The 25,809-nt window shown below is 41.0% G+C and overlaps 1 protein-coding gene and 1 long non-coding RNA gene across 12 annotated transcripts in view; one reads left to right on the top strand and one right to left on the bottom strand.

The window, feature by feature from the left end:
- LOC107311789 (ribosome production factor 2 homolog) overlaps positions 1–8,669 on the top strand; it is a 13,335-nt gene extending 4,666 nt beyond the window's left edge. For all 4 annotated transcript variants that reach the window (XM_085543637.1, XM_085543636.1, XM_015858609.2 and 1 more), the window contains exons 10-16: positions 664–703; positions 1,761–1,842; positions 1,953–2,029; positions 2,570–2,669; positions 6,580–6,682; positions 7,683–7,827; positions 7,981–8,669. In XM_085543637.1, coding sequence (XP_085399763.1) covers positions 664–703; positions 1,761–1,842; positions 1,953–2,029; positions 2,570–2,669; positions 6,580–6,682; positions 7,683–7,827; positions 7,981–8,160 — 727 coding nt within the window. In that variant the 3' untranslated portion in view covers positions 8,161–8,669. The remainder of the gene's footprint in view (positions 1–663; positions 704–1,760; positions 1,843–1,952; positions 2,030–2,569; positions 2,670–6,579; positions 6,683–7,682; positions 7,828–7,980) is intronic.
- On the bottom strand, positions 859–25,809 carry LOC107311792 (uncharacterized). 8 transcript variants are annotated; one of them, XR_014944856.1, is made up of 6 exons: positions 25,410–25,548; positions 20,736–20,815; positions 19,326–19,462; positions 11,221–11,298; positions 7,127–7,213; positions 6,909–7,041 (listed from the first exon to the last, which is right to left on the bottom strand). It is a non-coding gene; the product is annotated as an uncharacterized LOC107311792 (long non-coding RNA). The 8 variants fall into 8 exon arrangements; XR_014944855.1 differs by lacking the exons at positions 19,326–19,462; positions 20,736–20,815 and adding an exon at positions 859–3,840 and having other exon boundaries at positions 6,562–7,041; positions 25,410–25,809; XR_014944851.1 differs by lacking the exons at positions 6,909–7,041; positions 20,736–20,815 and adding an exon at positions 3,708–3,840 and having other exon boundaries at positions 25,410–25,809.

Genomic DNA, 25,809 nt, shown 5'->3' with positions numbered 1-25,809 from the left:
GGTCACGTGCAATACAGTGTTTGTTAATTTCCAAGCATGAACAGAGATGCTGGTTAGTGCAAGGGCTTGGGCTACACAAGGGGTTACAGAAGGTGGCTGAGATTCATCCTAAATTGTAGTAGACTGGAAACCAGTGACATGCAGTCAGTGTTGATGTAGAGCCATTGTTGATGCAGTTCTGTGGCTGATGTTAACGGAGCAGGATTCAACAAACCTGAATAATTGGCTTCCACAGTTCTGATCTGTGCAAACAGCTAACAAGGTTCTGTGTCAGGTTGGCTGCTTATAGTGGCAGGATTGGTCTTGCTTAAAGTGGGAAGCCATTGCCTGTATGGATGTGGGATAGAAGCATGAATTTTAAGAGCTAAACTGAACACTGGGTGAACAAGCAGAGACCGTGAAGTGTCAGTGATGTGGTTCTGAAAGTTGGGCTCCAGGAGACAGGAATCATAGAAACGTTTACCTAACTTGGCAGTGGCAGCACTAAAAAGAACACCTGGCAGTATAAGTATGGCCTATGTCTTAAACTAATGGTGAACTTCTAGTGCTGCAGACTCCACCAGAATTCAGGATCTTAATATTAGCAGAAAAAGATCTGAAGTGCTTATCTCAGATTTTACAATTCTTTTCTTTATCCCCATCCCGTCCCTCATTTCCTATCAGGAAAAATATTACCAGGCCTTTTGAGGACCAGACATCATTGGTAAGTATAGACTGTATCTTTTCTTACGAGATCTTACAGCTGTGCAATTGTGAATAATGTTACTGGAAGATAATTTTCTGTTATACTATCAGAAGTTCGATGAGAGACGAGTCTGTAATGAATTCGGGTAAGCTGAAGGTAGAATTACATCTAGATTTATGGTATGAGTAGGTATTTTATTCATCCATCTGCAAGGCAGAATCCTGTTCCAACATTTAGTAAATAACTGTCAAAAATATGAGCAGTTTCAGTAAAATACATGTACTTGGCCCCCAATAAAGTAGGGAAAAGTGGCTCATCAGAGACATGGAGAATATTTTGGAAGGGATGGGAAAGACTGTAAATCCACTTAATGAGATGCGCCTGTCTGGATTTTCTCTTGCTTTAATGTTTTAAGGTCAAGCAAATTTATGAGGAAGAAAGGAAAAAATAGAGGCGCAGATCCTAAGATTACATCACATGTATTTGCACCACCTGAACTGCTGAAATCTCTTCTTAAATCAGTATATATACATACATTTTACATAAGTTGGTTTAGTGGTATGTGAGATATTGCAGTATAAATGGGACACATCTTAAGCCTTTGAGTTTGTTGCATCCCTTTAATGAAATACCACGGAGCTGTTCAGAATACTTAGGGATGTCAAAGTGAGGTAATGAAAAGCCGTGTGCCCGAGTTTCAAGGGGAGTCCCCTGAAGGTCTGTTCTTGATCTGCCTTCAGTCAATACTTTTGTGGGACCTGGAGGCAGAGCTCGGTGCTGAAGTGTGGTTTGTGCATGCAGTTCACCCAGGCAGGGATTGCTCTGTGGGATGTCATTTCTGACCTCCCACACATGAAGAGCTGCAGGCAGGGCAGAATATTCTCATGAGCCTTTTAGCTGCTGTTACTGCTGGGAGATGTGGCAGGTTCTTCTGCTTCACAGCTGTTAAGTGCAGGTATAGAAACTCAGGTACTTGTAAATGCAGTTCTTAGTAAGCAGGTTGTATGCTAAATATTTTAAACACCTCTGAAGTGAATTCCATGATTTATCATTTTTTTCTTTTTCCCAACTGTAGGAATTCTTTTCCAAGAAATCAGATTGTTCTTTGTTTCTGTTTGGCTCTCATAACAAGAAGAGACCCAATAACCTGATAGTAGGTAATGTGTCTGTCTTGGGTTGTTATTTGGATGGAAAGTCTAGCTTTCAGTAGATATTTAAGTAGCCATATTTTCTTCATTTTTGGTGTGGTTTTTCTTTGCTCTTGCAGGTCGCATGTTTGATTACCATGTGCTGGACATGGTTGAGCTTGGCATTGAGAACTTTGTGTCCCTGAAAGACATCAAGGTAAGGAGTTGTTACAGGCTTTCAGTGACATCTACTGGTGGCTTATGTCGGTGCATTTACATTTTCTGCATATTAAAGACCAGAAGCTTTTCTTAGTTGGTGCTTCCATACGGCATGGCTTTTGTGCACTGCTTTGTCTTTTGGTTTTTTCTACTGTTATACAGCTAATCTTTGTGGAGAATTAATCTAATAGAAGGTGAACCAATGGCACAAGGGAGAGGTTATTCTGCAGCTGGATTATTTTCATCAGCACAGCCAGCTGCATTGGTATGAAGATGTCTCGAAGATGGGCAGTTTATCAATAGTGCACTAAATACTTCAAATGCTGCAAAAATGTTTTTAAAACCTGGTAATACAGTTCATCTGTTTAGAAACGTGTCTTTCCACATGCGTATCACAAGAAAAGAAGCATCTGTTATGTCTAGAGATGACAGGTCACCATTTTTCATTTAGTGTTGAATGGATAAGCAGCCGTTAATACAGTGATCAGTTCCCCAGTATGGTCTGAATTTTTGTTGCTTTATAACTCTTATCCCACAGAACAACAAATGTCCTGAAGGAACAAAACCTATGTTGATATTTGCTGGCGACACGTTCGATGTAAATGAAGAATACAGGAGACTGAAGAGCCTTCTTATTGGTCAGTATATTGTTATTTGAGCAGCAGGATCGCATAAATCTGTCGCAGTGTGATGTATTGGGAAACGATGGCTTGTCAGTAACTGTTTGCTCTTGTTTGACACAGAAGAAAACCAAGAGGGGAGTCACTAACTAACTGTAAATAATAGCTGTGCCATAACATCCAGGCAGGATCTTAATAAACAAAAGGGCTTGAAGTGTTTTATTCTGCCTGTAGGTTGGAAGCATCAGAAGTTAAAGCTTTGGGGTTACTGTGCCAAGCTACAGAAAACAATGAAACTTCTTAGGGTAACTTCCTGGGGCTTGCAGGTCATGTGGTGCAGTGTCTCCTGACACTTCAAGAACCAAACCAAAGATTGTTAGATTGGTAGGTTTTCTATGCTTCTTAATAGCTTTCTTAAAAGTATATCACTTCTATAAGCTTAAATAGAATAGCGAAACTGGCCTGAGAAGAGCAGGCACGTTCTTCCAGTTCCGTTCTTGGGTTGTACTGTTTCATAATCTTGCATCTTTGTAAGATCTTCCTTTTATGTAAATAATGATTGGACTCCCTTTTTCTAGGGAAGCAGACAGAATCTCATTGCTCTTTAGAAAGTGACCTTAGATTTTTTTGTTTTTTTTTCCCCCACTTACTCTTTTGATTCCTTAAAGCAAGATGTTTCATCTACAGTCAGACTTAAAGGGAGCGGAAGAGAACACTTCCATCTTTTCAGTCCAGCTGACTGGACCTAGGGCATATGAAAGACTAGAAATGAGCTTATGGACCTTTGACGTTGGGTGACCATTGAACATGAAGATTAATGAGTTTAAATAATGCATGTTTGTGTAAATGAGTATTTACATTGCAGGATGTACCTGCGTTGTTTTCTAAGATGTATCTTGTTCAGACATCTGCACGGTGCTGGTGATTCACATCCAGGTGTGCTCATCTACCCCATTATCAAGCAACTTGGTACTCTAAATAGAAGACATACATCATTAGATAGTTGCCAAATAACTGGCAAGTCTTCCCTGACCTCTTTTTTTTTTGATACCCGCCTGTCATTTCTCCTGTTCATTTGCGTGCAGTAACTTTCTGTTGTCAACTGTATTCAGATTGTCATCCAGTTTTTCATCTTGAATATATTCCAAGTACTCTGGGTCCTAATGTTCTATTGACTTCTGTGAGGAACCTAAATGCAAGACAATAGATAAAGAGTAAGGTTAAGTTGTATGAAGATGTGAAAGTATTGGTAACCAATTAAAATAACTTGGCTGATAATTTGACTTCTCTTAACTGATAGGGAAGAACAGATTCATTTTATTCCTGCACAAGATAGTGCTTTTAAGCCCAGACTTTATTTCTAAGGAAAAACTCCTTTAACAACAGCAAGTAGCTTGTTACTGTATTAGATCTGCTGAGATCCCAGTGGGAATATTAGATAGCAAGCAGCTTGTTGTTGCCCAAGCGATGTGATGCTGGTGAACAACCAAGCTTTCACTGGCTTTTGTGCTACCAAGAGGGATTGTTTGTGTTAGGAGTATCATCTTACAGCAGTTTCTTTGTAGGAATAAAAACCAAGGGTGATTTACTGTCATTGTGTTGGGCAAACATTGTAGCCAGCTTAAAATGTGAAGTGCAAGAATTTATTCAGAAGATAAAAATGGCAGCTGCATTTTAGAGGCCTGAAAGGCGAGGACATGCTGTTCTTTCTCTGTTTTCATTGTCTAACAAGGTAGTAGGACAGGAATCCATTTTCAGTGTAAGCTCTTAAAACCTTCCTTGCATGTATGAAATATTTCTTCCCTTGAATTGCTGCCTGCTGGTTAATTTGCTGTTGCGTACCACTTGGGTCCTAAAAATGATTAGACATTGCATGGCTTTCTTATACACTTTCTGAACTGTTGATCTGTTGGAGACTGCTGCGGTTTCAGATTGGCCTGTTCTTCTTACTGCCTTCCTCACACAGACTTCTGTCCCTTCCAGAGATTTTCGGGTTCCATCTAGTCAAGAAAGGGGATGGCTGGGAAAAAAAGCCTGGGTTAGAATTTAGACCCCTCCAATATTCAGTTGCCCAGGGAGGTGGTGGAGTCGCCATCCCTGCCAGTGTTCAAGAAGCGCGTGGATGGGGAGCTAGGAGATGTGGTTTAGGGATTTCCTGTAGGTATGGTAAAGGGAGGACGGTTGGACTAGATGATCTTTTAGGTCCTTTCCAACCTTGTGGTTCTATGATTCTATGAATGTTAATCATAGCTTCAGAGGTTACAGTATTGTCACCTTCTGGATATGAACTGATACAGGAAGAAATGTATAGGCTAATAGAATTCTTTAATTTTCTGGACTACCTGAAAATTGGAAGGGTTTGTGGAGCTCTCTGCAGGAAAAAGTAAATTAAGAAGCTCTGGAAATGTGTTGAGGGAGGAAGAGGTAGGAATGGAAAGAGAGGAGAAAGCAAGTCTTTAGTCCAACCAAAGCAAGGGATGTAAATTAAGAAACATTAAAAATCTCTGCTCTTTGGGTGTACTGAAGTGTAAGGTTTCTGCAGCTGTTGAACACTGCCAGGAAACAGAAATTCCTGACCACCTGCATTTGTTTGGAACAGATAGTCCTGTGGGTAAAAGGATCTGATGCCACAGGAAGACACAAAGAGAAGTGTTGCCAGTAAAAGCGCTGTAAACGTTCACTTGTGAACCCACAGAGAGCGAGTCAAAGGGAAAAGTATGTGCAAAATCGGACTAAGGATTTTATTTGCAACTTCTTGTTAGTAGCTACAAATTCAACCCAGGAGGGAGGAGTGAGAGTATTTAACTGACCAAGGAAATTTGCTGGCTAGACTCCAGCTGATACATGCCAGCAAGACTTTGTTTTGGATGTCATTCTGATGCTGATACCTCTTGAAAAAGGTAGCGGAGGAAAAGACAACCAGCTGAGAAACCTGAAACGGGACAGAACGAAAGAGACTGATGTGTTTTGCATCTGTTAGTGGTTCTCCTGTCTTTCAGCATTGCCCTGCCGTGTTTATTAGCACACCTTGTTCCCTCAGTCAAGGTCACATTCTTTTTTCCACCCCCTGCATCTGTTGGGCAGATTGTTGTGCTTATTTCAGGCACTGGTTGCAGTATTTTTCATAGTCTCATGTAAAAAGCTGTCTGGGGCTGGTTTATTTGGTATTTAACCTGTCTTTCGGCGTTCTGTTTGCAAACTAAGCAAGTATTTCTGGTGTTTATTTTCTATAGGTGTGTTTTGCTTATTAAATAGAGAAAGTATTAATTGTAATGACAAATCTCTCTTACTCAAAGAACTTAAGTGCTTTATTGTGGGGGAAGCACGAAGGAATTTACATACCAAAACCTTTCTTGCCCAAGTCACTGGGAGGGGAAGGTAGATAAGATTAAACAAAATAGTTCTGTTCTGTTTTGTACAAGTCTTTATCGCTTCTTTATGCTCTTCCAAGTCTGACTCTGATTAAGAGTCTTGAGTGCTGTCTTAAAAAGGCATCTGAATAAATGGCTTCTCTGTACTAATCTGCTTAGCTGAATGTGAACTGGCCTAAACATAAAACTGTGTGTGTTTAAAGACCTTGTAGCTAAAAAATGTAGAGGAATAGACTGTTTTGCTATCCCAGTCAGATTGCTAAAACAGAATTACTGCTCTGAAAGGGTATTTGTTCTTGTCCATGCACTTGGGCTTAGGTCCCGTATATGAATATTGCTTCTGAATTAACTCTGAGAAGTGTTCCTCTCAGGATTCCTACATGCACTTGGTTGTGCAAAGACCCTTTTTGATGCCAGAAGAGAATCTCTACAGAGATGAGGAGTTTATATCGCTTCCATCATGTGGCTCCATTATGATGTGAGCCATTTGTTACAGTCATTTCCTGGCTTTGTTTTCAGTCAAGGAATCAGACACTTACTTTTAAATATCTTTTCAGATTTCTTCAGAGGTCCCACTGTGCCCAACATTCGTCTGGCTGGGTTAGAACATGTTCTGCATTTCACAGCTGTCGATGGCAAAATTTACATGAGGAGCTACAAGTGAGTGTGTGTTTTATCCATGTTTGGTTTTCTGGTAGACTTGTCAAGCTCTCCCAAATTTTAGCCTGTAATTCTGTAATTAAACTGCCTGGAGCAGTAGCGAACTGCATTTAAAACATATGGTATGTAGAGGTGTTCTGCTGTAACTCAGAGTAACTTGTGTGGCAGAAGGAAAGCACTGAAGACCTAAAGGTGTTCATTCCTTCTTTGTTCATTCCTCTTCCTTCTAGCTAGGAGGACTGTTCTCTCATGGTTGGACTGGTGATATGTTGCAAATTAGACTTGGGGAACTGGTGAATTTGGAGTATCTTTTTAGACTTCACAGACTTAGTCTGATGTCAGGCTGATGTCGTAGGACTCTGTTGAAGAACAGCAGGCAGTACACTGTAGTCAGAGATACAGAAGGGAAAACAGGAACATGCAGAACAAGATCATCTTCCTGACCTGGCATTTGCTCTCACAGTTCATGGCCTTTCCTCTGTGGGCTGCAAGTGCTGAAAGCCTGTGTATTCTGTACGACTTTGATTTCTCCTGTAACAAAAAAAGCTGTCTACAGTCTCTTTCTTAAACAAACTAAAAACAGTACGCACACAGCAAAAGAGCACCAATAGAAAAGGCAGACTTTTTGCCTAGGGCTCAGAGTGTTTTGCTGTAAACTGCAGTATATGTACTTTCCCTGTTTGTTAATACACAGGGCACTATTTTGAATTTTTGGAATGGTGTGGCTTTTTAGGGTAGTGTAATTGAATGTTAAGAGTTGTAATGAGAGTTCTAATCCCATTTAAAATACAAAAGCTAAAGAGATCATATTTTCAGTGCGTTCATGTTGTGATGGAAATTAATTATAAATTTATTGGCAGACAACTTTCTCAATAATAGAATTAGCAGTAGCAGTTTGTTTTTAATAATCTTCCCAATTGCAAGATTGAAACTGCCCTTTAAGAAGGCAGATGAATATTTGTCCCAAAGGACAATGTTGGTTGCTTTTGTTCTTTTCTAGGGTGCTTCTGAAGAAATCTGGCTGTAAAATACCAAGAATTGAACTGGAAGATATCGGACCTTCGTTAGATTTGGTTATGAGGAGAACACATTTAGCTTCAGATGACCTTTATAAGTTATCTTTAAAACAACCCAAAGCCCTAAAGGTAAATCCCTTGGGATCATGTGCATGTGTGGTTTTAGGCACTTGATTTGGTGGTTTATTGGTGATGATGATACAGGCAGACACGCCTGGCTTCTCACCACAGCTACAAGTACACTCTGTACTCAGAAGTACTAATGCCGTTCTTCCTTTACAGCCTAAGAAGAAAAAGAACATCTCCCATGATGTGTTTGGTACAACTTATGGTCGAATCCACATGCAGAAACAAGATCTTAGTAAACTGCAGACAAGAAAAATGAAGGGGTTAAAAAAGAGACCAGCAGAGAAGTCAGCTGAAGATGGTGGTGTTAGTCCGAAAAAGACAAAATCTGTGTGATGGCCTGGAACAACTTGGAAAGCTATTTGTATCTTAATGTTTTTAAATGTAAATTATAATATAAATGTGGCAAACATAAAGGATTTGGCTGCCTTTATATTTAGTTTTATATTAAAAGGAATTTTTCTGAGTTTTTTTATGATTTGTCATTCTGAAGGGAGCATTGAGTTATCGAGCTCTAGCTTAGAGCCTGCTTATTTAGAAGGGGAGGGGGGAAACCACAAGATGTAACATGTTTAGTTTTCCAAAGCTGAATATTTATTCTCTTGATATGAGCAAACATGTGCTAGTTAAGCAGGTGACTCATTTCCCGAACAGTTTTATGGTTACAATGTTGGGAAACCTTGATCAGTCAACCTATCTTATGAACTCCTTGCAGGACCAGCATAGTGTGTACACATAATATGTGTAACATGACTTCTGTGTTCATTTACTGCTGATGTGTTTCAGTTTATGCACAACTGCAATACTTTAATAAACTCCAAACCACTTTCTAAAGTATGAACTCATGACACGTGTCTAATGCCAGTTTACTTGCACCAAGCCCTCCTTACCATTTGCAGAATGAGAAGTGATTAAGGTGTTTTCGCAGTGTTCATCATCATGGTAGCAAAGTACCTGATGTTTGCTTTAGGCATAAATGAAACCTTTACAGTTGGAATTTTGATCTTTGATGCTTGATTTGTGCCCAGAATGGAAGGAGCAAAGGTAAGTTAGTATTTTTGCTGATCTTAAGGATCTCTACCGTGTTTTATTTTGTGGTATGTGAAGCAGCCGTGAAAGGTACGAGTCTTCCCTTATCTCTGCTTGAGAGCTGCTTCTCTCCATAGTCTATGCTTGTGAGTTGGGGAGGATTCTATATTATAAATATGTGCACTTTAGGTACACGATGAACACAGCAATGCTGCGAGTTTGTTCTTTGGTACTTCCTTTTCTATTCAGTTCTCTTAAGAGTTGGGTCAGCTGAAGTGTCACATCAGGAGACAGCTTCTTATTTTTGCTTGTCTCCTACTTCTTGGATGGAAGCCGTTGGGCAGCTTTGCAGTCCTTGTGTAAGAGCTGAGCTGTAAGTCTGGCTGTGCAGATGCCATGCGGTGTTCTTGCTGCACTTGGTTTGATGAAACTTACAGCATGACAAAGAAAGGGCTTTCAAAGTGTGGGGTCTTTTTGAGGTCATTAGGCTGTTTTTGGTTTTTTATATACAAATTGTTTTCAAGTTATGTTGCTATCGGGGATTGAAATCTGTTCAGTTTCTGGTAAGTACTTTGTATTAGTCAAATAGTCAAAGTGGTGCTGTCTTGGTGCATAGTGGGCAGTGTGGGTTTCTTAGTGTGCAAGGAGATAGTTGCTAGCTTGGTTTCATCCTGAGCTCACCTCATGTCTTATCAGCCTTGCTTCAAAGCAGTGATGAAGCCATGAGATGGGCGGCAAATGTGATCTCTGTTGTACAGCATGTAAGATGGTACCTCTGCGTAGCAGGCAGTGCTGTGGTTTGAGTATCTGGTTTGACTCAAGGTAAGTGGAGATATGAGGGCTAAATATAACAACTTTATAGTTACATGTTCTTCTTTCTCACAGTCTTTTAAAGCGTGAGGAAACTTGTCAGATGCTGCACTGTAGGTGTGTGCGTGGGGAACAGAACATGCTGTGCTCAAAGGGCAGCTGTCAAAAGGGACCTCACCACAATTGCCCCTTGTGTCTGCCGCTCTGTAGGTCTGAAAGTACATAAAGGTGGCCTCCAGGGCTCTGTGGTGTGTGCGAGGCACAGCTGGCATGTTCACCTCTCCTTTTTTTCATCTCCCTACCTTCCAGTGATGCACTGGAGACGGCTTCATTTGTGGGTTGTAGAAATGAGTTTGGTTTGGAGGAAAAGCTTCCCCCTGGCAAGGTGTGCTTCCTGAGGCCGTACCTGCAGAGCGGAGCTGGAGCTGCAGATGAGGAGTCATGCCCACCCTGTGCTGAGCTGAGCTGGCAGGGGCAGGGACTGGTGCCTTCTGCATCCTTGTGGTTTGTGTGCTTATGTTGCACAGCTGTGCTGCTGTGCTGGCACCTGTGCTATTGCTAATGAGGCTGCTGTGATTAAAGGTAACAATGCAGTTACATGATGAATTCTAACCGCACTATAAGTGTACTTGGCACTTTTTGTATGGTGTGATTTAAAAAAGGTTGGAGGAGAGACAGGTAAATACAGAGTGATGCCATATGCTGGGCTCTTGGAATTCCCACGTTGTTGGGAATTAGTCCCACACAGGTATCACAGTGATCACAACCTCAGTCTGTGTTAGTACAACGTGACAGAGCGAGCACTGAGGGGAATGAGTGGTGTCTGCCTGCGGCCAATGTGTGAACTCCTTTTTATTGCCCAGATTTTGTGGGTTTGAGTTTTATCTGGACTGCTCCTTAGCAACCTTATTTGTTTTCACTGAGTGTTTTCTGGGTTTGACTGTGATGGGTTTCCCTCCCCCACTAATGTGGTTGTAGCTGGGGAGGGTTAGAATAGAGCCTGAAAAGAGGGAAGTCAGACACCAGCCATAGCGACTGCTGTGTTGTCCAGCCAGCAAAAAATAAAAGGCTGAGGACTGTTGCTTATTTCAGGTGCTATCAAACTGAAGGAAACTAGAGCAGAATCGTTAGAGACATTTTCAATATTAAAGAAGAGGAAGTGGGAAAATGTGAGCTATATATAATAACACATATATAATCCATGTGGACATGTGTACTACATGTGGTGCAAACAGTTTTCCTGTGTCTCCAGTGCAGCTTGTTTCCTTTTGGACATTTCTAAAGTACCTCTGCGTGAGGCTGATATATCCCTGGGAAACATGTCGGTTGTAGCTTAAGTCATGTTCCCTAAAATCTTACAAAAGGAAAAGAAGATACAAGGCACCTCAATATGAAGCCTGTGTAGGATTCCATTCTAATCTGATGAATGTTCAAAGGAAAGAATCTGACTGGTGCTGTAGAGGAAGAGTAACTCTGCTGTCATGCATTTATGCATGATAACCAAGAAGAGCCAACAAAGGTGTTTTAAGGTAGGCATGAGGTTTCTAAGAGACCTACCTGAGGAGGCTGGAAATTGAAACCACAGTAGGCAGGGATGATCTCAGTGCTCTATGGACAAAGAAATAGCTATGGGCACTGCAGAAGACAAAAATAATTTAGATTAAACCCATTCTAAATAGCAAGGGAATCATCTACTTAGAGTAGTGAACTTGGCAGATGTATGTTGATAAACTAAGACAGCTATTCATTGCTCTTTATGATAGTGTCAAAGGCTTTGCTGAAGTCCGGGTAGATTATGTCAGCAGCCTTTCTCTCATCCAGCAGGCAGGCAGGTCGCTCAGTCATAGAAGATCAGGTTGGTCAAGCAGCACCTGCCTTTCATGAACCTATGCTGGCTAGGCCTGATCCCTCAGTTGTCCCTCACATGTTGCCTGCAAAGATCTGAATTGTTCACATACAAAATGATGTAATGCAGTTTGAAATGTTTTCTTCTTTCCTGACATTGATGGCACGGAGAAGGCAGCAAAATGACTCTGTGCTGAGGACCAAGCTCAATTCTAGGCATCTTCAGGTGCTGGCATTATTTCTCCCTTCTTTTAAATCTGTGAAATGAAATAATTAATAGCAGCTCTGGGTTCTTGGCAGGAGGGTTACTGCTCTGTGCTCTGGAATTGTGGCTGCAGTGGTGATTATCTTTGTTAGCTGTAGATGGGTGCACTGGGGATGAACGCTTGCTGTTACCAAAAGATAGTTCAGATGCCTCATCCCTCCCTGCCTGTTTTTCAGATAAAGATGTTACTCCTTTTACTAAGTGCAGGTTTCCTTATCTAAAAATGTCCAGGAGCAGTTGTGTCTTCTCAGTTTTGAGTGCAAATTGCTAATGTTTTTCTGAAATCATTGGTTCAAAACTTCCTCTCTCATTTAGAGGCAGGAAAAGTGGAAGTAGGGTGAAAGAGATGAGCAAATTGTCTCCTCACTCTCATGTCGTCATGTTTTTGCATTAGAACCTATTTTCAATGCAACAAGGAAACTTAAGCTCTTCAGCAGTATATATTTGTAACATCCATGTGGCTAAAGAGGAAAGTTCAACTCCTTTGGTTCTCATGAGCAAAAAGTACATTGCATGTCCTGTATCCAGAAGTTTAGGTTAAGATGGCTTGCTGCAAAAACATGCAAAAATAAATTGAAACTTTGCTATAAAGTACTAATAAGCCCTCCCAAAGTCCTTCTGCAGCACACCAATCAACACCAGTAAGCTTTTAATTCATAATAGGTCATAGTACTCAGCTCCTGTTGACACACTGCACACAGTACTACTACTTTGCACATTATTGTTATTTGAGCCCAATATTATGCTGGCTTTCTATTATTTTTTTTCTCCTGAAAATAGGTCTGTTTGTAGGCTCTCTTTTTTAAAGCAGTATGTAATGTAAATGTATGTAAAGCAGTATGTTGCCCAGGGAGGTGGTGGAGTTGCTGACCATAGGGGTGTTCAAGAAACGTTTGGATGTTGTGTTGAGGGATATGATTTAGCTGGGAAGTATTGGTGATGGTTGGACTGGATGATCTTCTAGATCTTTTCCAACCTTGATAATTCTTTGATTCTGTAATGCATAATGATATTTCTTAAAACGGCTGCAGAAATGCACCTTATAGACAAGAGTGTGAAGGGACTTGAACAGTGATGCTGCTGTAAGGAGTTATGAAGGTGCAGCTGTGGGATGGTGCCCTGATCAGGGCTTCGAGTCCATCCTTATAAAAGTGATGTTCTTTGGCACCTGTGCTTGTGATTGAGCTTCACCACAACTTTCCCTATGAAGGAGGCATTATTTTATACATGTGGCAGTAGCAACTAAGGAACTTGCTTTGTGATCAAAGGTAAAATGCTAAAGCTGTGAATTTCCTGCTGTGAGGCCAACTAGATGGTTTCCTTTACCTCTCCAGATCTGTTACACCCAGCCCTGGTCACTAGGAGAGGCTCTAGTTCATCTGTGTGCCTTGTAGATAAACATGAAGAAGCCTATTCAGGGTAGTTTTAAGGTGATCTCCAAAATAGCATTCAGGTAGCTTTGTGAAATGGTCTCCTTTTCTCCTCCTGTCCCTTCTGACAGACAGAACTTCTTATAAGGCTGCTGTTTTAGCTGGAAGGGTTTTTTCTACTGTAAAGATCTTTTTCAATAGGCTCTTCTCCCCTCTGCTCCGTCCCTGGATGCTATGGAGCTGTGCTATGAATAAGGCTTTATGAGCTGTGTTGAATGCTTTTGTTTAATGAACTTGAATAAAATATGAGGTTGTGCTCGCCCTAGTCTGAGCATGAGCAGAAGTACAAGAGAACTGTGTGGTAGTATGTTATGTTTGGAAAGCTTCACTGCTTCCTCACACGGTCCTCAGCTCCTCTGAAGACAGATTTAGTTGTTTTCTTCAGTTATGAAAAATATTTTACCTCTCCTTTGGACTCCACCAGCCTTCTTTTGCTGTTTTCAGGAGATCATTAATTGCTGATAGGGTTTGCAGTTATTTCTTTTTTGTCAATTTCTAGAAAAAAAGCTTCTTGTGTGGCTTGTGGTGAGCTGACTGAAGAGTTCAAGCACATACAGGCAAAGCTGCCTGTGAAGGAAAAAGCAGAGTTAAAGGAACAATAAGAAGAGGTGAAGATGAAGTGCTTTTTCAGCACATGGCATGACAAATCTAGTGCAAAGGATGACCTCGTGGATGAGATTCTGTCAAGGGTAAAGTTTGCTCCTTCAGAGCCTCGTGGTTGTGGCAGGAGATTTATGCTACCTGACCAGCGTGCCTGGAGGAAAAAAAATGTATTAAATGCTAGCAGGGAAGGAAAAATCCTGTCAAAAATTGTGCTTTATTAAAATGGTGCCAGCATTTGGTCAGAGCCAGCTAGACGAGCCTCCTGATGGATTCTGGGAGCTGAACTTACAGGAAAGTTTTGTTCTATTAAAAAGTAGAACAGAATGAACTTTTCAACCTAGTGGGTAAAGAGCTAGTTTCCATGGGCCTAATTCTGTAAGCAAAACAAATGAGCACTAAGAAAGAGCAGGCAAACTTTTAAGAGATGGCTTTAGGGAGGTGTTTTCCTCGTTGCAGAAGCCAGATGACTGAAATCAGAATCCTTCTGGTCTTCCAAGTCTTCTCTTGGGCATTGAACTTGGAAGATGGGAAGAGGAGAAATCAGAATTTGCGGATCACATCTGCAAAAACAATGTTGAACGCTGTCTGAAAACTGACACATGGCAGGAAGTGTTTTCCTGCAGGTGAGAAGGAATCATCAGTTAGAAAATGAAAGCCGGAGTCAGATCTTCAATGTATTTTCCCATCAGTCACACACAGAAAACTGTCTTCACACACACATAACCATATGGGTGTCCATCAGAGCACCACATCATATATATTTAATTCATTTCTAAGGATCACAAGTCATGTTCCATTCATAAAAGGTCCACTTACAAAAACTGAGGCTTTTATGATAACCTAAAAAAAATAAATACTAGAACTCCCCAACTTCATATTTACTAGGTGCAGTCAGCTTTATAGCAGACTCACTGTGGTTTGCCTTAAGGGTCATTTTGTTCATGACCAAATCAGCAAAGTCCAGTCTTCAAGAATAAGTTTTGAATGCTTACAGTCATTTCTTGTTGGACAGTAACACCTGCGTTCTGCAGAGAAGGATCCCAGAATGCTGTTGAATCAGACATAGTAGATAACAGCTTAAACAAAAAGTCCTCACCAAGAGGCTGAAGTAACACGTGACTCATCAGAGACTGAGCATGGCTTTCTCTCCTTGTGGTAGCTTCTCCTTCAAACAAACAAGAAGGTGAAAGGCAAGGTGCCTCCAGATCTTAACTTTTGAGGGCTTTTCTTGCAGTTCCAGGTTGCAGAGGAGTATTGAGCAGTTTCTTGCTGCGCTGAGTAAAATCCCAAGGAAACCCTTAATGAGAGCAAGCGTTCCTGTTTTTGTCTGGAGGATCATTACTCCTCTTTTGTATTTTGCGCTTGCCAAGAAGTACTTGTGTGATGAAAGTGGTTTGTTGTCTTAGATTGATGGATTGGGTGTGGGATGTGGGAATTCCTGCATCTAGGCTCTGTGGAGCAGAAAATCCAACTCAGCTCACTGCTGTGGGAGAGATCTTAGTGGGACCATGAAAGATCAGCAGATGTTTAAACAACGATATCTACAGGATGAATGTTTGTAAGCGATACGAACTTTCCTTTCACAAGCACACTGACATTTTGTAGTCTGCAACCAGAAGAGAGCTGTGAGGAAAATGGAAACTTCTGGGAATTACAACATTTTCAGACCTCACGGCGTTTCTAATCAGAACAAAAAGCCAAAACTTCTCACTGAAAGAAAATTCTGTGGATAAGAGACCTGGGGATAGCTGAGTTGTGGCAATGGGAACACTTTGTGCCTTTATATTCCAAGTAATGTGCTCACAGCAATGCTAATATCTTGAAGAAATTTCAGTTAGGTGAAAATTCAAAGTACAGCACTTATGTCACAAGACCAAAACCACGAGTGTGCTCAACTCACATCAAAAGTTCTCCTGATCTGATGTGACATGTTTTAGAGATGGACTTTTCCAAAGATAGATTTAGATGTGGAAAATAAACTTCACTGTCTGAGGTAGCACCGAGCTGCGCTTGGGCGTCACCCTGGAATTTCAAATGAGGATAAGCATCCTGTGCTTTGGATAAGAGTAAGAAAATAGGGAGAAACTCAGCATAGTTCTATTTCAATACCTCTCCCATTATTTCATAGTATAGAAAAAGTTGCAGTTTATAAACTTCCTGAGCTGGAGATGCTCTCCTGTTTGCTGAGGGTTGTGGTTTTGTTTTTTTTTTTTTATCATTACCAGATATTACTTTTGTGACTTTGTCTATTGGTTTGTTAAGTTTATCATTTTGGTATCTTAAATATTTTCTCTTGACTAGTTCCATAATTTTGCTTTGTTGAGTGAAATAGTAATTTTGGGGTTAAACGTGATGCTCAGTCTTTCTCTTGGACGTCCCTTAGCTCTTCTACTTGGAAATTAGCAGATAAATGTTTCCTTTTGCCTGTTTCGTGCCAGTCATGACTTAATAGGCCTTAACTTCCTTATCGATTTATTTCCCAAGCCGTGAGGTTCTGATTAATTTAAATGCTTCTCACTCAAAAGCAGTATCACATTGCTAATTTGTCTTCTTTGTACTTGGATCATATGCATTATCGTAGATGTTGCTGAAGGACTAATTAAGACATGCAGCAATTTATTTTGATTTTTCTTGATAATTATTAATGTTCTATAAGCCTGTTAGTATTGTTTAGTGAACTGCTGTTGCTAGAGAAGGAAAAAAAGCAAGTTCAGGATCTCTTTTCTCTAGTGAGCTTTCTAATGAAAATAGCCTACTAGAAATCACTATTTTATGTACATAGAAGAAGGGTTTTTGTCATTGAAACCTGCTAGTTTTCTTTCCTGTTGCTGGCTATATTCAAGTTCTTCCACAGTTTGCAATTTGATTTAGGTTGGACCTTTCTATATTTTTAATGGAATTTATCCATATTCTGTGGAATCTTTGTTAGGTCCTGTGACTTGGCAACACTGACTGATGCTTTTGATAATACAATGCTCTGTCAAAGTTTGGCAATAATGGATATGTTGGTGTTGTAGAGACCAGCACCACCTGCAAGAATATCCAGATGACCCTTTTGAGAATGCTGTTTTAATGCCAGTCGAATGGAATTCACTGTTGTAAGTGCCAGCGATGAACAGTTCTGACATCAGCATTTTAATAGATTTGTTCTGAACTTACCAAGGCTATTTAGAAGTAAGACCTTGAGATTATGTTAGAGTGAAAAAATCACTCTGACACTTAAAAAGACTCACAAAAAGCCAACCAAAGAAAGCAGACCAAATGCTGAGGATAAGAGTGGAAGGAGGAATATTACACAGAGCACAGAAGTCAGCTGCTGAATAAATGTAAGGTGTGCCTATACCCTGGCTGCTGTGTGCAGTTCAGCTATTCCTGACCCCTCATTACCTTGGAAAATATTACAACAGAACTGTCTCAGAGAAGGACAAAGATGATTGAAAGATAAGGAATAGCTTCTGAATGAATAATGACCAAATGAACTTTCAGCCCGGAGATACCTGGTGATTCCACCACCCCCCAGTGCCACTGCCTCACCACTCTTCCTGAGAAGAAATGTTTCCCAATATCCAAACTTCCTTCAGAAGTACAACATTTCCACAACAGATCAATCATTTTTGCTGACTATCTGCTTTTAAATCAACACCTCAATGAATCTCAGATCACCAAAAACCTATTCCCTTCTCTGTTTTTTCCTCAGCCCTTCCTGGAGTGAGGCTGAGCAGCACCATGCACTGTGCGCAGAGTTGGCTGCAAGCTGCGTTGTCCCGCTTCCACGTCATGCCATCTCTTATGCTCAAATCTATTTCCAAATTTAGCCACACAGATGAAGAAATGAATTGCAGGCACAGATCATTCCTGGCTCGGCCGGCAGATGGCAATTCCTGCTCTCACTATCTCTAATTAGGTAAAGGGACATGTAGGCAGCATTTAAAGCTTACGCAGGAGTTTCTAGCAGGTGAGCTCCTAACACTGCACTGAGAGTAGAAGCACCTCTAAGCACTGAGCTCAGCTTTCGTATCACCTACTGACAGGTCAGCTATCAATGCTTTTGAGCCTGTGAAGTAAATGCTGTTATGCATCAAACAAAAAGCACTTAAACGCTCTTCTGATCTACACACTCAGCACTTAGCTTTGTTATGCTGCTGGAACACACAGTGCAGGACCTCCTGATCCCTGTCTAAAGATAATGTAAAATCTGCATCGTTTCTGGAATGCTTCCTCTCACATCAATATGTCCTGCTATGCATCAGTATGGATAGCTGCTGAAATGGAAGGAAATTTTAATGTGTATGTGTGTTTCATATTGTTGGTTACAGGTCTCAGGGAAATGAGCTGCTTATTTTATGACGAGGAGAAAAAAAAAAACAAACAAACCAGAAAACAGGGCATGCAGGTACAGATAACATAAGCAATAAATTACAGATCTCTGGAGCAGGCTCACAGCAAGGGTTGCAGTAGCAAAATAATGTAAACTAGAGTGAGGTTCTCAGCTCAGCAAAGGGAGCACTTCAGCAATGATGTACAGCATGTACAAACTACAGTTACACAATCAGCGTTATCCTTTTCCCTGCCTTGATTCCTCTTTCATTTTCACAGGGAAATGGCTGTGTACAGCCAATTGCAGAGAGGTGGGTTGGTGCCCTTCCACAGGAAGGGGTCAGAAGGAGCTCAGAGCTGCCCTTGTGCTCTGGCTCCCAGCTGTCCTGCAGAAGTTTTGAGCAAGCACTGGGAAACAGATTTCTTAACTCATTCCCTGGTGATCTTTTTGCCTTGAGAAGCATAAATAGGATATGAAGCAAGCTTTATCTAGCTTTGCTTGGCTCAAGGTTTGGCTGAAGGGAGAAAAGAAATTAGTGGGAAGTGGAACTCGGAGTCCTCCCAGAAATGCTGGTTTAATTTTAAATGCTTGGTATTTAGACCGACTGAAATTTTACTTTCCAGTTGTACCGATACAATCAAACTATAATGAGAGTGAATTCCTAGACTGAGAATGTGATTAACAGCTTTTAACTGAAGGTCCTTTCCTGAGCTATCGGAGATAAAGTGTCAGAGGAATGCTGCTATATCTGCATGATTAGTGGCCAGGGCCCTGTGAAACCACGCATGGTCAACAAAAGAAAGCGTTTCCTTGAGCAAAAGAGCATGCATGGCACCAGAAATCAGCGGTCAGACAGGAAGTCTGGAGGGCTGTCTGGCCTCAGGCTTCAAAGGCGTCCTGGGATCTGCTGCTGGTGGGGAATAGTTTGAGCAGACCATAGGGACCATGTTCAAAAGTTTGTTTAAAAACAAATAAATCTATCGCTCTTTTGTGTTTATGGATAAGGAATTCCTGCGCTAAGGTTGTGCCCTTTGCTTTAACACCAAACTTGTTTCTGAAAACAGTTGTTAGGAAACCATGTTATTGGGATCAGCAAAGCAGATGCGGGTAGTATTTGCCAACTAATTAGAGAGGCTGGTGTAGGTTAAGGGGCAGAAAAAACTCACAGAGGTGAGAGTGGGGTTATGTAGAGACTCTGTACCTGGCAATATACAGCAGAAATTCAGAGGTAGTGACACCCGTTTTGTCTGCAGCAGGGAGGCTCTGAAACGCCCGAGGATAAGACAGGACACAATGGCAACAAATTGATGTCTACCCAGAGATCAGAAATCAACCCACCTGTAACAATTAGTGGTTCCAGTTACTATCTCATACATACTCCTTAAATGAGTTTGATAAGAAGCATGCATCTTGGCTAGAAAAAATAAGGCTAGCTCTCTTGTATTGCTCCTGCATCCTAGGACTGGCAAAGTGAGAAGAAACTGAAGCACACAGATTCCCTTGCAGGTTATCCCAAAATAGCAGTGTCTCTGCAAAAGCTAAAGTGATACCTCAGGTTTGTGCCTCTAACTTCTGACTACAGCTGGGTCCATCGAACTGCCAGGAAACTGCTTTTTCCATCTGATATGTTTGCAGTTGAATATTGGAAACTGAGAATGACTTAATAATGAACGATGCCATTCTGCCTAACAAATTCACCCTACATTTGGTGTTATACACCAGACAGTGCCCAGTTTTCAGGCCTAGTCAGTAGTGCTGTAGGTCTTAGCACTCTCTTGATGGCCAGATCTTGTCAGTGCACAGTATTATCCTGCACTACGCACCATCACAGTGAATTTTGAATCTGTGACACTGCTGCTTGCACGTTGTTATAAATCAAATTCCTTTGTGCTTAGGAATCATTCCTGTGGGTTAAGTGGTTTGGATTTGTATCATATTGCTGATTTGTTGTACCTTTTATTCCCTTAAAGATGGTGCTCTGTGTGCTGGATTATCAAGCAACTGACAAGTTCTTAAGGGCTTAGAAGATGAAGGAAGTAGAAGTGTTAAAGATTTCTAGTGGAAAGCTTCAGATGAAGTTTAATTTAATACGAAATATGGCTAAGTCTTAATTAAAATGATCTTCATTTTACCCCAGTGAGAGGAAGAGGGAAGACTTAGATTAATAAATAAATAGATAGAAGTTTTACATTGTAACTAAAATAAAAGACACTGTGTGATACCTAAGGTAAAGGTGACCCTGTTCATCTCGTAAGGATGGACATTTGTCAGAGTATAACTAGAAAGTGCAGGATCTATGTGTGTGTTTACCTTTAGGAAAATTATGTATTTATCTCTTTTACATATTAAAACAACACAATCTGGTTTTTCCGCGTACACACCTAATCTGAAAAATATTCCTTGATATATTTAGCATACCTACGCTACTCTTAAAATGACATTTTTAATCCTACTGTTTGTATTTCTCTATAGAAATCATTTCAACTTGCAAAGTCTTCCACAGAAGACTTTGTTAACAGTTTTAATGCGTCTTCATATTTGAATTGACTCACACAGATACATAGTTCTGCTTACCTAGTAAGTAAAGTGCTGACAGAGTTATAAATCATACCTTGAAACGAGGCCACAACATCTGCTGACCCTTGTTCCAGCCTTGCATACAAAAGCACTTTCAAGGTGACAGAAAGAAAACTGTGATAAACAAAGTACATTTACTTGGAATAGACGTGGAAAATCTTAACAAGCAAGCAATCATGATCAGTGTCACTTCTGTTCTTGGTTGCTTGCTGCAGAGTATTGGCAGAGGCAGCAACTGAGCAGGCAAACAAAATCTGCTGCTAACCCACAGTCAGATCAGATTTATTTGATAAAATATTTGCTTTTCTGATGCTCCCTACTCTTGTTTAAAGCAAAATTGAGTTCTTGAGATTGCAAAGGTGGTCTGAAAGATATCAAATGTGTGTAAACAAAGGAAGGAACTTTGAGGTGCTTAGATCCTATGATAATGGATGAAATTTTAAATACTCGACCTGCATAGTGGTATCAAACCAAGCCTGAAGACAGCCTAAAACAATGGCTTGAAGCAGTTCCTACTCATTTGAAAGAGATGTTAACTTTGAAGCTGAATGAGAATGTTGCCAACAGTGTTGGTTATTTCACTGCCAAGGAAAAGGTGAATGATCAGGTGAGGACAATGTATTCTTCATGCTTCCTCATTTTGCGATGGGATCAAAACAAACTACACTTTTGGAATCTGCATAAAAGTTATCTTCAGATGATCTTCCACTTGGTATCTGAAGGTGGGATTAACTCTACCAAATCTTAGATGCCTAGAGTTCTCATACCTACACCTAAGCTATTCATCTGGTCTCCTTTAATATCACTTATCTCATCATAAATGTTAATGTTTGAAGTAGATTCCTATGATTTGTCCCCTCGAATTTCCTTTTCCCTCTTACAAACCATAGGTAGATGACCAGCTCTGATCAGATGCTCACAGTGAAGCTGGTTAGGAGGCAGAACAAAGCACTTCAATGCTGAAAGACTTCAATCAAATTCATGGCTTCATGCAACTGGAGATTTGCAGGTGGCAGAGGGCTTTTATAAGTTAATGACTACTACTTTCTTTCACCTAACTACCTTCAATAACAGTAGCTTTAACTGTCCCAGATAACAGCCTGCCAAGTCCCATCACTGAAGGAAAAAACTCAAAGTTAATTTTATGTGTGTTATATCTCAGGTCCCTGAGACCTGAAACGTAACGTATGTTTTAGGCAAACTCAGAGAGGAAAATGTCTTTTTAAGTTGTTTTAGATGAACATAAGAGTGAGAATCAGAACCACTGCCTACTCTCAGCTTCATTAGTTAGATGCCAGGCTATTCTTTCCACCTCTATTACTACTCGTTTTCTTTAGAAATGACAAAAACCGAAAGCACTCTTGCTATTTGTGAAGTAGGAGGGGACCTATATTTCGACAAATAATAGCCCTTTAGGAAACTTTTACTGCAGATACTATCAAATGCTAAAACAATGGTTTGACCCTCCCAGTGCTCCCCACAGAACACAAGTCTCTTCTTTGTATCTTTGAACATGTGACCGACTTACTTGCGCAGTGAGATGCAATCCCTGTGCTTCACACTGCTCAGCAGGAGCCCAGCCTGAAACATCAGTAGAACATCCTGTCTGGCTGAGAGATGCATAAACACTACTCACTGAACTGGATTTAATCTGATGTTGATCTTCACACAGTCGGTGATAGCGCATGTTTTTGTGTTTTAATGGTCATCCTGTTTATCTCATCTTTCTGACTTAAGGCCAAATCCTTCTGTTGAATAGGTGCATTATAAATACTAGCTGAAAATTAAACAACTGAAAGGCTTAATGATTAAGTGTATGCATTACTCGAAGTGGCTGCAGAATTCTGCATAATCCTCTCCCTGTAGTGCCAGCATTTCTTGATTTTGCATCTACTCCTGTTCCTCTTGTTGAAGATTTGTGATAAAGGTCGAGCATTTCTGATGGGCACGATAAGCATTTTACTAAAGGCCTCCTTTTCTGGATGTGTAGGCATACGCTTTTCATTGAGTGCAGCGCAAATTCTAAACTACTCAACAGAAGGAAAAATAAAATTCTTTGAATACGTACTCTACAGACTTGCCATTCTGTCCCCTTTGTAGAATACTACATAAGTCTGAAATTTCCTACAGACAAAATGATTTCTGGGAAAAGCTGTCTTGAAATATCATGAACTATATAGGCAATAGTGTTGTCTTTTTAAGTATTTGGTAACTGAAACGTGTCTTATGCTAGAAGGGAGTGCTGCAGGTGAGAGCTACTGAAGAACTGGTCTATTTCCATTAGTTTGTGATAAAGGGAGTGAATAGTTACTAGGTTGTTGGCTGGAGTGTTGGGTAGAGCTGCAGAAAGCACTACTGACAGCCCAGAAAGGACAGGGTAAACTCCTACCTGGAATGGACACTTGCTATATTGATATATTGATTCAAAATCAGGCATAACCCGAGCACCACCACAGCAAGTGAATGACAATCAGCAAGAACAAATCTTAGACAAAACAAAGATGCTTCTCACATCTTAGTCTGAAATCCTTATTTCTCAGCTGATTCAGCTCCACTGATTTTCTTTTCCCCACTTTTGTCTGTTTTACTGTTATTTCTAGTAGTGTTTTTCTTCTTCATGAGTAACATTTTTTTTTTTCATGTGATCATGCAGGGCACAAATAACAGAACCACAGAGGTGGCCTTACTTTCAGGTCTATCCTTAATATCAGGTCTATAATACCAGGTATATATTTTTTCTTTCAAGTAGTCTTTTTCTTAAACAAACAAACAAACAAGCAACAAAAACCCCACATCTCTTTGATTAAAATATTTGGTGTCTGGATGAGGAGCTAGGAGATCTGGTTTAGTGGTTTTCTGTAGGTATGGTAATGGGCGGATGGTTGGACTAGATGATCTTGTAGGTCCTTTCCAACCTTGTGATTCTATGATTTGCAGACCAATGTTTTCATTGTGAATTATTTGGGATAAAAATGTTTAAAAATTGAACTGCGGTTCATCTTGCCCACGTTCTGTTTGCAAAGCACGTTTTCTATGGAAGGTGGAGACTGAAAATGATCTTACTCGAAGAGTGACTCTTTATTGTTCTCGGGAACTATGAGGGAAACAGCTGAGATCTCAAGAGACCTTTCTCAAAAGGGAAGAGACATCATTTTTGACAGGAGTACGGTGCACCAAAGAGAAAGCGGTACTAAATTTCCCCCCACCTTTGCTTTGGATGCAACCCCACCTGCCCTAATGTTTGATAACATAAACTGTGTTTTCCTGCCAATATAAATAGCTCAGTAAGATAGAGAATACTGAAGGAACATGCAGATTAATTACATCCATCAGATTTATACAAATCATATGTGTTGGAGTGTCAGATTTTGTGCATCTCCATTCCCAACAATGTGAGGAGAAAGGGAAAACAGCCACTTCGCACTAACCCAGGGAAAAACAGCACTTAAGAACCATAAAATAGAATCCATGATGAAAATGTCCTGAAGCAGAAGTTAATATGTTCACAATGGTTTAAAAAAAAATAAAAATCCTATTCTTTATTTTTAATAAGCTGGGGGAGTAATTGACAGTGTTTATGGGAAAACAGGGAAATGAAGCTGTAGTACATAAGTACTATATTGGAAAACACAGGGAGAAGGAATTAGCCTTACGCTTTGCTGAGCACCATCCAAAACAGAAGAAAAAAATGTGGTTCTTGCCAGAAGCAAATCCGACCATATATCATAGAGGTCCCAGCCCCCCATCATTCACAAAGGGGGTTGAAGTAATCTGAGGAATCCAAGTAACAGAAATATATGTTAAGTGCTTGTAGAACCGTGACCTGTCTGATCGGCCACACTAAGACTCGGTCTTGGATTTTGCCCTTGTTTATTTCTATGCAGCTGAAAAGTTTAATTAGGTTAATCATTGTTGGCAAACGTACTGAAGATCGAATCTGGTTCCAGAAAGGGTTTGCTCGATCTGAGCTATTCAAACAGTTACCTGGTGCTGGATGAAGCCAAACTCACTGTAAGAAAGCTCAGCCACATTTGGAGAACAGCCTTGGGACAGAGGCACTGGAGGATGTTGGGCATTAACTTCTGCTTGTTAAATTGTTTAAGATACATTTGGGGCTTTTCATGGAGAATAAAAACTGATTCCTGGGGGAACATATGTTTTTCGCCAGTCACCCAGAAGTTCTCTTTGCTTTGACGATTCTTATGCATTGTATACAGCTGTACTAAGTTTTGTTGTGGGCTTTTACTTTTTCTGTATTCTGCTGCTGTTGTACGTACCATTGCTTTGTGTTTGACCTGGGTGGGCATGGTCAAAGAGACAAACCGTAGGGTCATAAAGTGGCTTGGGTTGGAAGAGACTTTAAGGATCGTACAGTTCCAACTTCCCTGCTGTGGGCAGGGCTGCCACCCCCAGCTCAGCTGCCCAGGGCCCCATCCAACCTGGCCTTGAGCACCTGCAGGGATGGGGCATACAGCTTCTATGGGCAACAAAGGGAGCATGCAGCGAGATCTGTGCCTCTATAGAACGAGCATCGTTAGGATCATATCAGTATTTTTAACTCTTTTTAACATTAGTTTATTTTAAAACCACTTGGAGGATGCAAAGCATGCAGGCTTAAGAATTTAAAGGCCAATGAATGCCAAGAGCCAATCATTCATACAGAAGACACCTACTTGGCGGAGTGTGTTACGACTTGGGCTTTCCTTACCTCATGGTGTGGCTTTGCTTTCTTTAGCTCCTGCTTTCCACGTGGAGAATGGCCGAGGAATTTGCGCAAAACAAGGCACGGTCTGTGAACCCGAGCCGTATTTTGGGACGAAGTTTGTTTCCCCCGTGGCCACGGGTCGGTAGGAGGGAGCAGGAGACTGAGAGACAGAAGCGACGGCAAAGGTGGGATCGTTCCTTCCCCCTCAGCGCACGGGAAGGGTAAGGGCGGCGGGACGACCGCGAGGAGCCGGCCAGCCTCGGGAGCGCGGCCAGGGGCTTGTTTACTCCCCGTCCCGCCCCACAGCCGTTCCCCAGCAGCCCTTCCTCACGTCCCCGTCCCGAGGGGCGGCGGCACGATCGCTCGTCGCCGCCACCGACACGGCGCGGCGCGGCCCGGCCCC

Source organism: Coturnix japonica, chromosome 3 (assembly GCF_054131305.1).
Source record: "Coturnix japonica strain WE chromosome 3, WE-NBRP24, whole genome shotgun sequence".
NCBI classification, from domain to species: Eukaryota; Metazoa; Chordata; class Aves; order Galliformes; family Phasianidae; genus Coturnix; species Coturnix japonica.
Note: the sequence above shows the minus strand (reverse complement) of the source record. Positions and strands in the feature narration are given on the sequence as shown.